A 13165-nucleotide genomic window follows, 5' to 3' on the forward strand; every position below is an offset into this window, starting at 1 on the left:
TTCCTGCCTCTGAGCACTGGCCTGTCCTGGACATTTCATAGAAATGGGGTGTTGCACGGTGTGGCCTCTGGGTCTGGCTTCTCTCACTGAGCGGGGTGTCCTCAGGGTTCGCCCACACTGGGCCTCGCTCCTTCTCATGGCTGAGCAGATGGTAAGGTCAGCTCCCACTTCTCTTTGTTTACCGTATTCCCCAATTTCCAACAATGCACATTCTTCCTTCTGTATCTGCCCCAAGGGATGTGTGGATGAAGCTGGCAGGGGCGCCCTGCTCCTCTGTCTCTTGAGGATGTCAAAACCTCCCACTGTCATTCTGCCCCTGTAACCACAATCCGCTCTTTTGGGGGTCCTGGCCCGTTCCCTGCAGCCTCAGGGCTCCCTCAGGGACTCCGGTGGTCTCTGCTCAGCTGTGGCCCCTGCTCAGCCGTGGCCCACAGATGAACGCCTAGGTGTTGATTAATTATGAAAAAGCCTGTCTACTTATCACGGGTGGAGCTGTGGGCAGGGGCCACCTCCCCCCATCGACCTCTGCTCCAGATGGAAGTTGAGCCCAGGGCTCTGCTCAGGTCTAGGGGCCGGGGGAGTGAGGGTTTGTATCCACGGTGTCCGAGTGATGTGGCCTGCATGGTCCAGGAATCGTGGAGGGAGTTGGAGACAAAGCCCGGGCCGCATTTGTACACCCACCTCTCTTTGATCAGAGAGGATTTTTGCAGGGGCTGCTAAGAGCTGGATGTGAGCACATCTGGCGGATGGAACCGTGCTCCAGAGGAAGCTAAGCCGCCAGCTCCCTGCCCCCACAGGGATGGATGGTCACCCTGACAATGATGGGCCCTTGGGGGCCCTCAGATGCCCGGGGCCTACCCAAGTGGGGGCCACATCCCACCCACGAGGAAACCGGCTCCCTCCTGCTCTCCGGCAGGCAGTGAATACAAGGAATGGGGCTCTCCCCCACAGGTGGGCATGAAGAGCAGGTGGTAAAGAACTTCTAGTTCCTGAGGGCAAAGCAACCTCCTTCCTGGCATTGAGCTCCGGAAAGACACGAGATTCCTCCAGAGGAGACTTAAACCTGCGCTGCCCGGCGCCCTCATGCCCCAAACCCGCCTATCAGTCCGGCCCACTTCTGGAGAAGAGACTCGAGTGAAGTGAACGAAATCCCAGCCCTGAAGCCGGGGTCCGTCCCAAGGTGGGAGTCTGTCAGGCAAGGCAGCTGGCCAAGGCTTTGGGGCTCTGAGATACTTAACACCTGTGTGCTTAAAGAGGGTCGCACACCGAGGCTGTGGACCGCTGCAGAGCTCAGCCGCCTTAGGTCTGGGAAAAGTGGCACAGAGATGAGGAGCTCAAATAGAACACTCAGATACTCAGAGACAGGCACTCGGCAGGAGGGGAGACGCCGGGAAACCTGGGTCTAGGAGGCCACACCAGCAGGGCAGTCAAAAATGACAGTGGCACTACCTACCCCACCCCCCAAAAAGAGAGGACCAACCTCGAAAGTGGCCCTGGCCAGCAGCTCTCACTGGGGCCAATCCTGCCTTCAAGGGATGCTGCATGATGTCTGGGGACCTTTGCGGTTGTCACCATTGGGGTCCAAAGGTCACCAGCCCTGAGGGGAGCAGGTCCATGACACCAGGTGTCACAGGGGATGAGTGGGAGTGGAGAGCTGGGATGGGGACACAGCCGTACCTCCCCCACACAGACACACAGGGCGGGGGCCACCAGGCCTCCTCTTGCCCTGAGAGGCTCTCTGTCGCCTGCTGCACAGATGGGTGGCGAGGGTGAATGCCCACAGACCGGCTAGAAAGGAAAAACACCCACAGGAATAAATCCCACCCCTCCTTGACAATAGCCTCCATGTGCCCATGGCATTCTGCTGATGGGGAGTGGATGAGGCCTTGCTTCCGCCACAAGCGCGGGCCTGGGCTGCTCCATCTCACCTGTGAGCTCAGGCAGGCGCCAGCCCTGCTGCAGAGGGTGGGAGGGGAGAGCCCCATGCTGCCTCTTGTGTGTGTGCACAGGGCCCTGGAAGCTCTACCCAGGGGCTCTGGCACAAGGCTGTGTATCTAGGTAAGCCACCTGCTGCAGGGAGATCGTATTTCTTGGGGATTTTACAGCCAGGGGGAACCTTGGAGAGCTTTTGGCCTGTGGGGGCAGACCTGGGCCAAGGGCTGGGCCTCCTGCCTGCCATGGGGTAGCCAGGGATGCTCCGTGGGCAGGTGGCAGCACGTCCATGGCACTGACCTGGCCTGCTCAGGGCTGCAGCTGCTGGCAGGTCCATCCGAACTCCAGAGGCAGCTGCACTGGCTCAGGGTGTGGTGAGGGGGTGGGGGCCGACCTGCTTTCGCAGCAGGTCCTGGGGGCTGGGCGGGGGAGGAGGTGGCTGTCCTGCAAGCCATGCGCCCCTCTGGGTTCTGCAGACGGTGGGGGGGGCGGGGACAGGGACAGGCTTCCTCTGCAAGGGCCAGGCAGCACATGTCTCTTGGCTTTTCAGAACTCAACTCGGCAGGGTGAAGCGGACGCAGACGCCACCTCCATGCCAGGGTGTGGCTTTGCACAGGATGCTCATTTGTTAAGCGAGACTTCAGTTTCGTCTGGCTGTCACAGGTCACACGTCCTTCGAACTGTCCTCCTGCCACAACCCTTTGAAGATGTAAACCTCCTGCTCAGTTTGCAGACGGCATAATGCCGGCCTGCCAGCTCGGAGCCCTAGCTTGCCAACCCGTGAACACAGACACCCAAAATTCACAGGAGGGTGGCTTCCCACCGTCAGCTCCTGAACACAAAACTGACAGAAAAGGGACAACGGGGTCGGGGGCAGGGGTCCCTAGGGGTCAAGGAAGGCGAACAAGCTGACAAGGAAACATGTCTCTAAGCAAATGGAGGGGTGGAAGCCGCCTCCCCCGCTCTCCTCTGAAGAACGTGCTCAAAAGAAACTGGCCCAAAATGCCAATGGGACGGGAGAGCTGGGCTGGCCAGAGGGACACCAGAAAAGGGGGATTCTGGGCTGCCCCTTCCCTCCAACTGGGCTGCACACAGATCTGGACAAGGCCCGAGCCCCACCTGACCTGGACCGTTTCCCTGCCTTTTAATGCTCCTCTGTCATCTGTGCGGCGAGATGCTCTAATAGCCTCTCCAGCCTGGGCTGCTTGTAGGAGCAGAAAACCCGGCCAGAGTCAGGGGCGGGCTGCCCCGCCAAGAAGCCTGAGAGCCACCGACGCCCCCCAGACAGCCATAGAGGCCTCGTGGCTAATGACACTCCCTGCGTAAGGCCCTCGCCGCCCAGGCCAGGCCTGACTACACCAGGGGGTGCCTGAGCAGGGGCTGGGACAGAAGGGCTGGGGGCTCCAGGAGGGAGCCTGCCTGGAACCCCTGGTGTGTTTCACGTGCTGCACGCTGCTTGTTCAGCAATTTCACGCTACGCCGCCTGACAATGGAAGCGTGGAGCCCAGTCTCAGTCTGCACTCCCCAAGTCACTTGTTTGTGAACACATGGCTGAATCCCAAATTGCTTTTAATATCTGGGCAGTCCCCACCGCCCCGCTGCAATTTCAGTTCTGACGGCACCTCCAGGACAAGCCCGAGGCCTGAGGCTTACAGCTCAATCTGCTGCTGGGCTGGTCACAACACCCGCGGCGCCCCCACAGCGGCACAAACACACAGACACACGCCCTCTCAACACAGAGACAGCCCTGAGACACCTAACTACTCCCTTAGATCAAAAAGCCGAAATCCCAACTTCCGGATCTCTCTTCCTTTAGCTAAGCCCAGAGTCTTCACTAGAGACATTGGGGATTTTCTGAACTGAGTCCCGGGGGCACCTCTCAGGGCCTTGCCTGCTGTAGACCCCTGTTCTTTTTCTTAACTGCACCGAAAGCAGAGAAACAGCCACAAAAATTAAGGTTCGCTCATTCGTCCAGACCAGCGCAGCCAGGAGAGACGTCACACAGGCCACCTATGCTGTCCCCATTTTCCCAGCAGCCAGGTGAAAAAAGCAGAAAGAGCTGGCATGCCGCGGTGGCTCACGCCTGTAATCCCAGCACTCTGGGAGGCCGAGGCGGGTGGATCACTTGAGCCCAGGAGTTGCAGACCAGCCTGGCCAACATATTAAAACCCTGTCTCTGTAAAAGGGTGGTGGGAGGAAAGTAAAAAGAAACAGGTGAAATTCATTTTTTTCTTTGAGACAGGGCCTCACTCTGTTGCCCAGGCTGGAGTGCAGTGGTGCAATCATAGCTCATCAATGCCTTGACCTCCAGGGCTCAAGAGATCCTCCTGCCTCAGCCTCCCAAAGTGCTGGGATTACAGGCGTGAAGCCACCATGTCCGGCCAAAATCCATCTTAATTATATAAACATATATAACTTACATACATAAATTACGTAATATATATGTAATTTATATTTATATACAATTCATATACATTATTTATATATTTATATAAATATATATAATGGTGCCGGTGGAGGAGACACCTCAAACCCCAGACCCAAGCAGTCAGCCATGCCCAGGAGGCCCACGCGGGCGGCGGGCTAGCTGGTGTATGGAACTAACTGGAGATGGGCCCGGGACCACCGTCGTCCACCCGGCCTGCCCACCTCCTCTCTAGTCTTCAAGGTAAGGAGCGTTCTGGGCAAAAGTTCTCTGAGGAGTCCGGAAACAGACCCTGGCTGAGAGTCCGGGCCTTGGGCTGAGCGAAACGGCTGCTGGACCAGCCGCGGGCAGGTGGCTGCAGAGCAGAGGCAAAAAAGAGCCTCTGTCCGCCCTGCTGTGTCCTGCTCCCAGCCGGCAAGCTCTTACCTGAGTGGCCACTTTGCCGTAGTCAATCCACCGCAGGGTGGCGAAGTTGGTAGATTCTGCACAGTTGAACCCGTGATTGAAGCCGGCGTGGTAGCCGTATGGAAATGTGATCATGAATTCCCCAGCCTCCTGTGTGATCTGAGGAGGGAAAGGGGATGGGTGAGGGCAGGGCCACTGGAAGTGCACCAGGGGATGGGGCGCGGGGACTTCCCAGCAGGTGCCAGGGAGCCTGGCTCACAAACCAAGGGGGTTTCACGAAGTCAAAGGTGGATCCAGGGGCTCCGGGGCTCCAGCCCATTTCCCACACGGCTCATGAAGGACACGGTGAGCAGGCGTGGCCACAGCTCTGCAACCTCCACTCGGCTCAGCCGGGCCCCTCCAGCCCCAGCAGGCCCTGCCCTGCCCCAAGGCGGCCGCCAGCACCACTCCAGTGGGAGAACTGCAGATGGAGCCGTGGCTGGACCTGCGGATGGAGCCATGGCTGGACACGATGCCTGTGGGGCGTCTCCAGTCGGACCCTCACAGGGAGCGATGGGGGCCTCCTGCTTTGGAGGTGGCTGAGTCACACTCACAGTCACCGTGACAGGTCCTGAAGCAGCTGGGGCTGGTGCTGGGGCGGGTGGTGCCGGCAGCGGCTTTAGAGTGCTCCGAAGACAAGACACCGCTCAGGACACCTTCTGCCCGCGCATGCGAAAGGAGCCACCACTGCACGCACAAAACACACCAGGAAGGGCCTGCAACGCGCCGCCATCCCAAGCCACCTTTCCATCATACCCCAGCGAGGGGGTCTCCACGAGGTCATGGAGATCTAGAAACACCTGCACACTGGGAGCAGAACCTGACACCACAGACCAGCACCCTGGAAAGCGGGCCAATGCTTCCAGACCCAAGTCCAATTCCGACGGCTGGCCCATCCGACTCCACAGGTCTCTGAAGCAGGACCCCCTAAACTGAGGAGCCGAGGCGTGCGTGGCTGGGGTGGGGCCCACAATGACCCCAGACCTAAGGTTTCCCAACAGCCACCCCAAGGCCTGGAAGAAGAGGCAGGGCTGCCTACCAGTGCTGGGGGGCTGCAGCCTTGCGCCCTAGGAACCCTCCCCACTCTGGGGACACTCGAGATGGCCACACCGTCCCCCCACTCTCTGCTCACTGCTAAGCCCGTTGATAAAGGCTTTGAAAGACGATCACCCAGAAAGATCAACGACAAATCTGGAGTGATGGCTCCCACGTGCTGCACTCCGGGGCTTGGGCCAAGGGCTTCTGGGAGGTGGGGCTGTGGGCCCAATCCACAGACATGGAAACTGAGGCTCACGGACTAGAAGTGACTCCCCTTGAAGTCAAGTGGGCTCCTCATCTTTATTTAACATCCAGTAAAACACAGGGATTACAGGCTGCTCGGAGTTCTGGGAGTAACCACTGCTCCAGACAGACAGGAATAGAACATGCCGGGCCCCCGGGCACCCCTCCCACCAGCCTTCTACCAGGTCATCCCCACCCAACCACGCATGCGCTCTTGGTCACCACAGCCCTCGTTTCCTCCTAGCCGTTCACATGAACAGCGTTGTATGGCAGGGACACGTGCCTGGTGTCTTCCGCCCGGCGCGCGTTTCTGAGATTTGTTCCCACTGTCATGTGCACCAGGCGACCACTCCTTTCCATTCCTAAACAGTACTTGGTCGTGCGTGGATCTATGGTTATTGATTTATCTATCCTGCTGACGGACGTGCGGGCTGTTTCCAGTTTGGGGCTCTTGTGAAGAAAGCTGCAAAAACACTTATGTACCAATCTTTCTGTAGACATATGTTTTCATTTCTCCTGGGTAAATATGCACAGAGCGGCATTGCTGGGGCACAGGGTACATGCTTCCGTTTCCAAGAAACTGCCGAACAGTTTTCCATGGCGTGGCACAGCCCCGCATCCACCCCGGCCGTGAGCAGTGTGCGGCTGCGCCCTCCTCACTGGTAACTGGTGGCGGTGTTCTGACGTGGCCGTCCTGGGACAGGCAGCATCTCCCGGCTGGCCGCCTCTCTCTAACTTCTACCAACGCTGGGCATCAAACCATGGCTTTCGTTCCTGCGGCTCCTTCGTAACGCGTCTGCTCAAGCCCCTCACCCCAAATGCATCGGGCCGTTTGTTTTCTTATCTCTGATTCGTAGGAGTTCTCAGGCCTGCTGATCATTACTTACTCCTCCAGAAAGATGAGCAGGGACCGCTGGATGCCCTGAAGTCAACGACAAGCCGTCAGAACTGGAGAGGCTTTCAGAAGCCAGCCACGACATCAGACATCAATCAGAACCGACACAGCCTGGAAAAACGCCAGTCCTTAAGAACACTACGATATTTTTCTTCTCAAATAATTAATTGCACCAATCAAGGAAAGTCAGTGTGCATTAAGTTATATTTTTAAATTCCCGTCCAAGTGACAGCCACGTGCATCAGAATGAGCACGGGACAGAAAACAGGGGTGGGGGGAGCACACGTTACCCCAGGGCCTGGCCCCCGCTGTGCAGGACGTGGGGTCCCCAGGGCCTGGCCCTCGCTGTGCAGGATGTGGGGTTCTCTGGGCCAGCTTCTCCCCACTAAGCTTGGAGCTTCGTGAAATGAGGGGCAAATAAAATTAAGGTTTGGGGTTTTTTTAAAAAAATGTAATTACTGGGCCGGGCATGGTGGCTCACACCTGTAATCCCAGCATTTTGGGAAAAGGCCAAGACAGGAGAAATGCTTAAGTCCAGGAGCTTGAGACCAGCCTGGACAGCAGAGTGAGACCCCATCTCTAGAAAAAAAAAAAAAAAGTTAAAAAATTAAAGTAAATGCCATTACTGATTCCTTTACCCTATCTGAGCTGGCTTCAGAAAGCTTCCCCCTGACCACCTCCTTTAAGGCCAAGTGACGCTCCCTGTCTCTCCCTTGGGCCCATCCGGTGTGGTGGAAAACCGGGCCTGCAGGCACGCGTCAGGCTGACGTCAGACTCTGAGCCTTCAGGGATCCAGCTGGGCCCCCGGAATGCCAAGATCGAATGGGGGTGATGGCAGCAGAGAGCCAGGCTCTCACGGATGTAAGGACCTCACTCCCCCAGCCCAACCCCTCCTCTGAAGCGAGGCCTAGAACAGAAAATGCGCTCGGTTAGGACAAGATTATGTTCCTGCGAGGAAACCTGCGTCCTGGTGGCTTCATTCCACACTCATGGTGTCTGTCCCCAGTGTCACTGCTGTCAACATTATCCAACAATCAATTAGAAGGCATTGGGATGATGAATAGGCTTTGCGGCAAAGTCATCAGCAGTGACAGGACGCAGCCCCAGACACCAGGCACGGAGAAAGCCCGGAACTCGGTTTCCTCTGCGACCTCTTGCAGAATAAATGAGGGAGTCAATGGCAGATTACAGAAATACACACTTTTAATTATTAAAAAGCTCTGCTATTGATCGGCTTTTTCTCCTAGAAGTAAATACCATTACAAAGATTTATAAGTGGAGTGTGGGGAGTCACTCATTTGAAGGCTGCCAGGAATTCAGATGAGGGACCCACGCAGCTCTCTGGAAGGGACGTTCATCTCAAGCCCGCGGTGTCTGAGGGGCTGAAGGATGGTTCCCAGGCGAGGCGGCACAGGTGCTGCTCGTTGCAGTGGGACAGGGGTCTTCACTGTGGCGGCCTCTGGAGAAACCAGTGCCCAGCCCCAGCAAGCAGCTAGGGGTGTGGGGGAGCGCAGCCGTCCTGCCTGGAGCCCGCCTGCTACCATGCACGCTTCCAGCAGCCACTCCGGGGCCGGTAGTGAGCCACCTTTGACTCAGGTTCAAGGACTTCACAGACAAACTGCAGTGCGATACAGACGCTGACCCGGGCATCCAGGCCACTCACCGCCTGCCCACCCCTTCGATGGGCAGCCCCCTCCAGGAAGCACCACTTTGGAGAAGGTTTTAGACAAACCAGCCAGAAAATCAGTACTTCTCACTTCCCCGAGCAATGCCGTGATCTGTCTGGTTTTGCTGGTAGTGAATGATGTTCCAACCAGAAGACGGGGGATGAGAGGAAAGGCCGGAAACCCGCACTTCTCCCAGCGAGATCCGTGCTCTCTGATGAATGCCCACGGCGGCCGGGAGGCGGCCTCTGGGTTGTGGCCCCGCCGGGAAGAGTGGGTCCCTGATGTGCAAGCTGATGCTTTGGCCGTTTGATTGAAATGTCAGAAGCGATTTCTGGCTGGCGGACACTCAGGGCCTCACCACAGAGCACGCTCCCGAGCCCGCACATCACTCTTCCCGCGGAACCTCGTGAGCTGGGCTCCCCAGCTGCTCCCCACTCCTGCCCAGCACTCGGAGCTGCGGCCCAGACCTGCCTTACAGGTTCCTGGCACGTGCGTCTCACCTGGACAGAACTGGGGACACAGGACTAGACTCTCCCACGCATGAAGGCTTCCCCATGGGGAAGGAACTGCCTCGAGTGGGTGCAGCTGCTGAGCCAGACCCTAAGCACAGCCTGCTCTGCTCCTGGGACACCAAACCCCGTCCGTCAAACCAGGTGCAGGAAGGCCCCACCCCCAGCCTCAGGTCTCCTCCATCACAGCCTCTGCCAGCAGCCCCTGAAGCTGTGAATTGAATGAGTTCACAGTCTTCACATGCAGGAGAGCCCATATATCATTTCTAAACAGGCAGTTCTCTCCACGGCTGGGTGACATGGGCCGTGGGGTGCCTGACACTGAGGGTGTGGCCTGGGGCGGTAGCAACCGGGTTCCCACCTCGGACGGGGTGAGGGGCTCTGCCTTCTGTTTCTTTGGCGGCTTCCTGCCAGGTCAGCAGGGGCCACCCCTGCCCTTCCACCCCTGCGGTCTCTGCAGAGGGCCCTCTGATGACCACACCCAGGAGGAAGTTTTGGTTTGGTTTGGGAGGGGAGGGGAGGGGAGGTAAACACCCCACCACATTCAAGCTCTGTCATCCTCTCTCCCCCGTGGAAGAGTTGGAGGCTAACTGCTGAGCCACGCGCCCCTCTTCTGGCTTGTTAATCACTGTTCTAGAAACTTCTCCAGGGTTAAGCAGCTTATCTCCTGGGGTGTGTGTGGCCACCCGGGCTCGGGCCCAGTACCCACTCCACCCACAGGCGTGCAGGCTCCGCCCCGTACGCACCCGGCTGAAGGGGATCCCGTACTTCTTCAGGATGATGGGTGAGATGAGGGTCATCTTGTGCCGCAGGAAGGCGTCGCAGCCCTGCGAGCTCCCAGGGAAGAAGCCTAGGGCAGAAAAGACGGACATCGGTCTCCTGACCACAGCCAGCCAGGGTCGGTGAGGAGGCTGCCCTCTGGGCGGGCAGGCTCTTTCCTCCCACGGAGAGCAGGCATGTGGGATCACAGAGCACAGCCGGACCTGCCCTTGGTTCGCACGGCCCCAGTGCCCGCAGGTCGGGGGGAAGGAGATGCACAGGAGCCGCCCCACAGTGCCCTGCGGTGAGCTCTGCCGGTGGCAGAAAGTGGTGACACCCTCTGGCCTCTGCGCAGCAACCATGTGAGCAGCTGCCGGGACTCGTCTCTGCCCAGCGGCGGGGGCAGCCCGGAGCCTCCTCACCATGGGAAGGACCAGGGTTACTTGTGTGACAAGGTGCCCACCCATGGCATACACTTGGATCCCTCACAGGGCACGGCTATGCAGAGACGTTCCCCCTGACCTCCCCCGAGACTAAATCTACCATATCACAGCCCACACGGTCACTCAGTCAACGAGAGAGCACGATCCTGGGGAAAGGATGTGGTATGGCTGCTCTCGTCACTCGGTCAATGAGAGAGCATGATCCTAGGGAAAGGACACAGTGTGGCCGCTCTCCTCTCGGAGCTGATGTTCTAGAACCAGACCAGCCAGGGACAGTGGGGAGTGAGCATTGCTGCCTCTTGCTTAGGTACCTGCCTTCAAGGCCACGAATGAGACCGTGCACCTGCCCCACACAGCACTGCGGGTGTCCTTACTATCACTGCACGGGTGAGGAAATCGAGGCCCGGGCCAGCAACTGACTCACCCTCAGCCCCAGCACCGCCAGGAAGTGGCAGAGTGGGCCTGACCCCGGGCTGTGGTCGGGGCTCACAACCTCTTCCTGTTAGGCCGAGCTCAAAGTGGCAGGCTGCGTGCACATGTGTGGGGCTGTCTGTCCAGCAGTGCACTCCACAGCTGAAAGCAGTGCCTGGAAAGCAGGCACTCACACCAGCGGCTCAGTGCCTTCCCAAACCTCATAGCCAGGCCGGGCTCGGTGGCTCACACTGGGAATCTCGGCACTTTGGGAGGCCAAGGCAGGTGGATAGATCTCTTGAGGCCAGGAGTTGGAGACCAACCTGGTCAACATCACAAGACCCCATCTCCACAAAAATAAAAATAAAAAATAAACTAAGCTTCCTAACTAGCACAGTTCAGGGACGTTCCCAAATCACAAGGTGAAGACCCGTGCATTTAGGGGGTAAGGTAAGGACGCCCCGGCTTCCCAGCTGCAGCTGCGGAGACCCACACCCCGCTGTGTGCAGCACAATCCCTGTACCGAAGGGGCTTCCCTGAAGCAGCTGGGTCCCCGGAACCAGCGCCGGGAGAGCCAGACGGGCCCGAGCCAGGAAGGACAGTTCAGGGAGGGGACTCGCCGCCTCATCTCAGGCACTTCCTGCTCCACCACCCACTCTGCCAGTGGCAACGGGCAGGAGGCCGGCCCAAGAGGCAGGAGGACGGGGGTCAGGTGTGGGCTAGGGGAGGCCCGCCTGGGGGAAGCCCAGCTCCAGTACAGACTGCAGAGCCTAGGGCCTGCTCCACACCAGCGCTGCGGGCTCTCCCCGGGCTGCGCCTGTGTCCTCTGCCCTGTGGCGGTAGAGAGCTACTGCTGAGTGGATGACAGAGGTGTGGGGTGTCATGCCTGCAGCAGACAGGGAGCCCACAGGCGTCCACCTCCCGCCAGGACTGACCAACAGCCTCAGCCAGCCCGAGGGCCCTTCGAGAAGAGTGCGCAGACCTCAAGCGCCTCCAGGCCAGGACACACACCCAGTGGGTCGTTGGTGGACGGCGGCACACGTGTATGTGACAGCACCAGCACACAGAGGCCCAGGCACACGGGGAGGCGGGAGAGCAGGGCCACGGTGCTTCTGCTGACACCCGGCCGCACAGGCCCCACGGTGAGGTTTTGCAAAGTGTAGGGGTTTGTCGAATCCAGTAACTTTTCTCTGCACTAAAAGCATTTCAATTAGAATTATGACTGCCTGCCACCCGGCCCGCCGGCCTCTCCGCAGTTCCTCTTTTTAATGCACAGTTTAAGTGGCTCTCATTAAAGCTCTAACAAAGGCGCACATTTTAAGTGATTAGCACCAATAAGGCACCAGCACATTAACGCTCTCTCCACAGGCTCCACAACTCTCCGGCGAGCCCGTGTGGAGCCCAGCTATTCATTTTCCATATTAATCGCACACCCCTCCACCGTCCCGATGACGGAGCACAACGCCTCCCCGCAAGTCTGGGAGGGGCACCTAGGAACACACGCGGGGTCGGGCTCGCCTTCCCCAGCACTGCCCCAACCTGCCCCCGCTGCCATCCAGAGGGCAGGACAGGGCCGGAGCCAGAGGCCACAGGGGGCTCAAGGTGTTTCCACGCAGCCGCAGGCATCTGGCACATCCCGCCGCCCTTCCCGACCCTCCTCGGGGTTCACAGCTAGGCTGGCGCCCACAATTCTGGGAGCTGCTCTGCCCTGCTGAGGAGTGACTAGGGTCTCCCTCTGTCACCCCGGCTGCAGTGCAGTGGCTTGATCACAGCTTACTGTAGCCTCGACTTCCCAGGCTCAAGCTATCCTCCCGCCTCAGCCTCCTGAGTAGCTGAGACTACAGATGCGCGCCACCACGCCTGGCTAATTTTTACAGAGACAGAGTCTCATTATGTTCCCAAGGCTGGTCTTGAACTCCTGGGCTCAAGCGATCCTCTGATGTCAGCCTCCCAAAGTACTGGGATTCCAGGTGTGAGCCACTGCACCTGGCCAGAGAGTCCACATTTTCTAAGAACCCCTGTGAAAGCACCACGAAGAACGAATTCTTCCCCGGCTCCCCCTCACCCAGCCCAGGCACTGAGCCCTCTGCACACCTAGAAACCGAACCAGCCCTCCAGGTGCCTGGCCTGGCCTCAGGGTAGAACCGGTCACATTGCAGGGACAGAGGATGTGGCAGTGCTTGGGGACAGTGGTGGCCCTGCCAGACCCTGCCTACGGCCTCTCCGGCAGGCTCTTGTCAACCTCTGCTTTTCTAATGCAAAAGTCGCACTGGGTGAGAAGGGAGGGGACAGTGGCTAACTGTAGTCCCCATTAAATATGGAGGGGGAGAAGTGACTGGCAAGGAGGGGGTGGCCCTCTCGATCTGGGCACCAGAGAGCACCAGGAAGGGCCCACCCGG

The 13165-nt window shown here is 58.7% G+C and overlaps 1 protein-coding gene across 4 annotated transcripts in view; it reads right to left on the reverse strand.

Moving 5' to 3' along the window:
* The window catches only part of KDM4B (lysine demethylase 4B), a 184016-nt gene that overhangs the window by 64996 nt on the left and 105855 nt on the right, over positions 1-13165 (reverse strand). For 3 of the 4 annotated variants that reach the window (XM_050770071.1, XM_050770070.1, XM_050770074.1), the window contains exons 8-9: positions 9900-10003; positions 4784-4921 (exon numbers count right to left, since the gene is read on the reverse strand). The exons of the other annotated variant lie outside the window; for it this stretch is intronic. In XM_050770071.1, coding sequence (XP_050626028.1) covers positions 4784-4921; positions 9900-10003 — 242 coding nt within the window. The remainder of the gene's footprint in view (positions 1-4783; positions 4922-9899; positions 10004-13165) is intronic. 4 annotated transcript variants of the gene reach the window in all.

This window comes from Macaca thibetana, chromosome 19 (genome assembly GCF_024542745.1).
Source record: "Macaca thibetana thibetana isolate TM-01 chromosome 19, ASM2454274v1, whole genome shotgun sequence".
In the NCBI taxonomy this organism is placed as follows: domain Eukaryota; kingdom Metazoa; phylum Chordata; class Mammalia; order Primates; family Cercopithecidae; genus Macaca; species Macaca thibetana.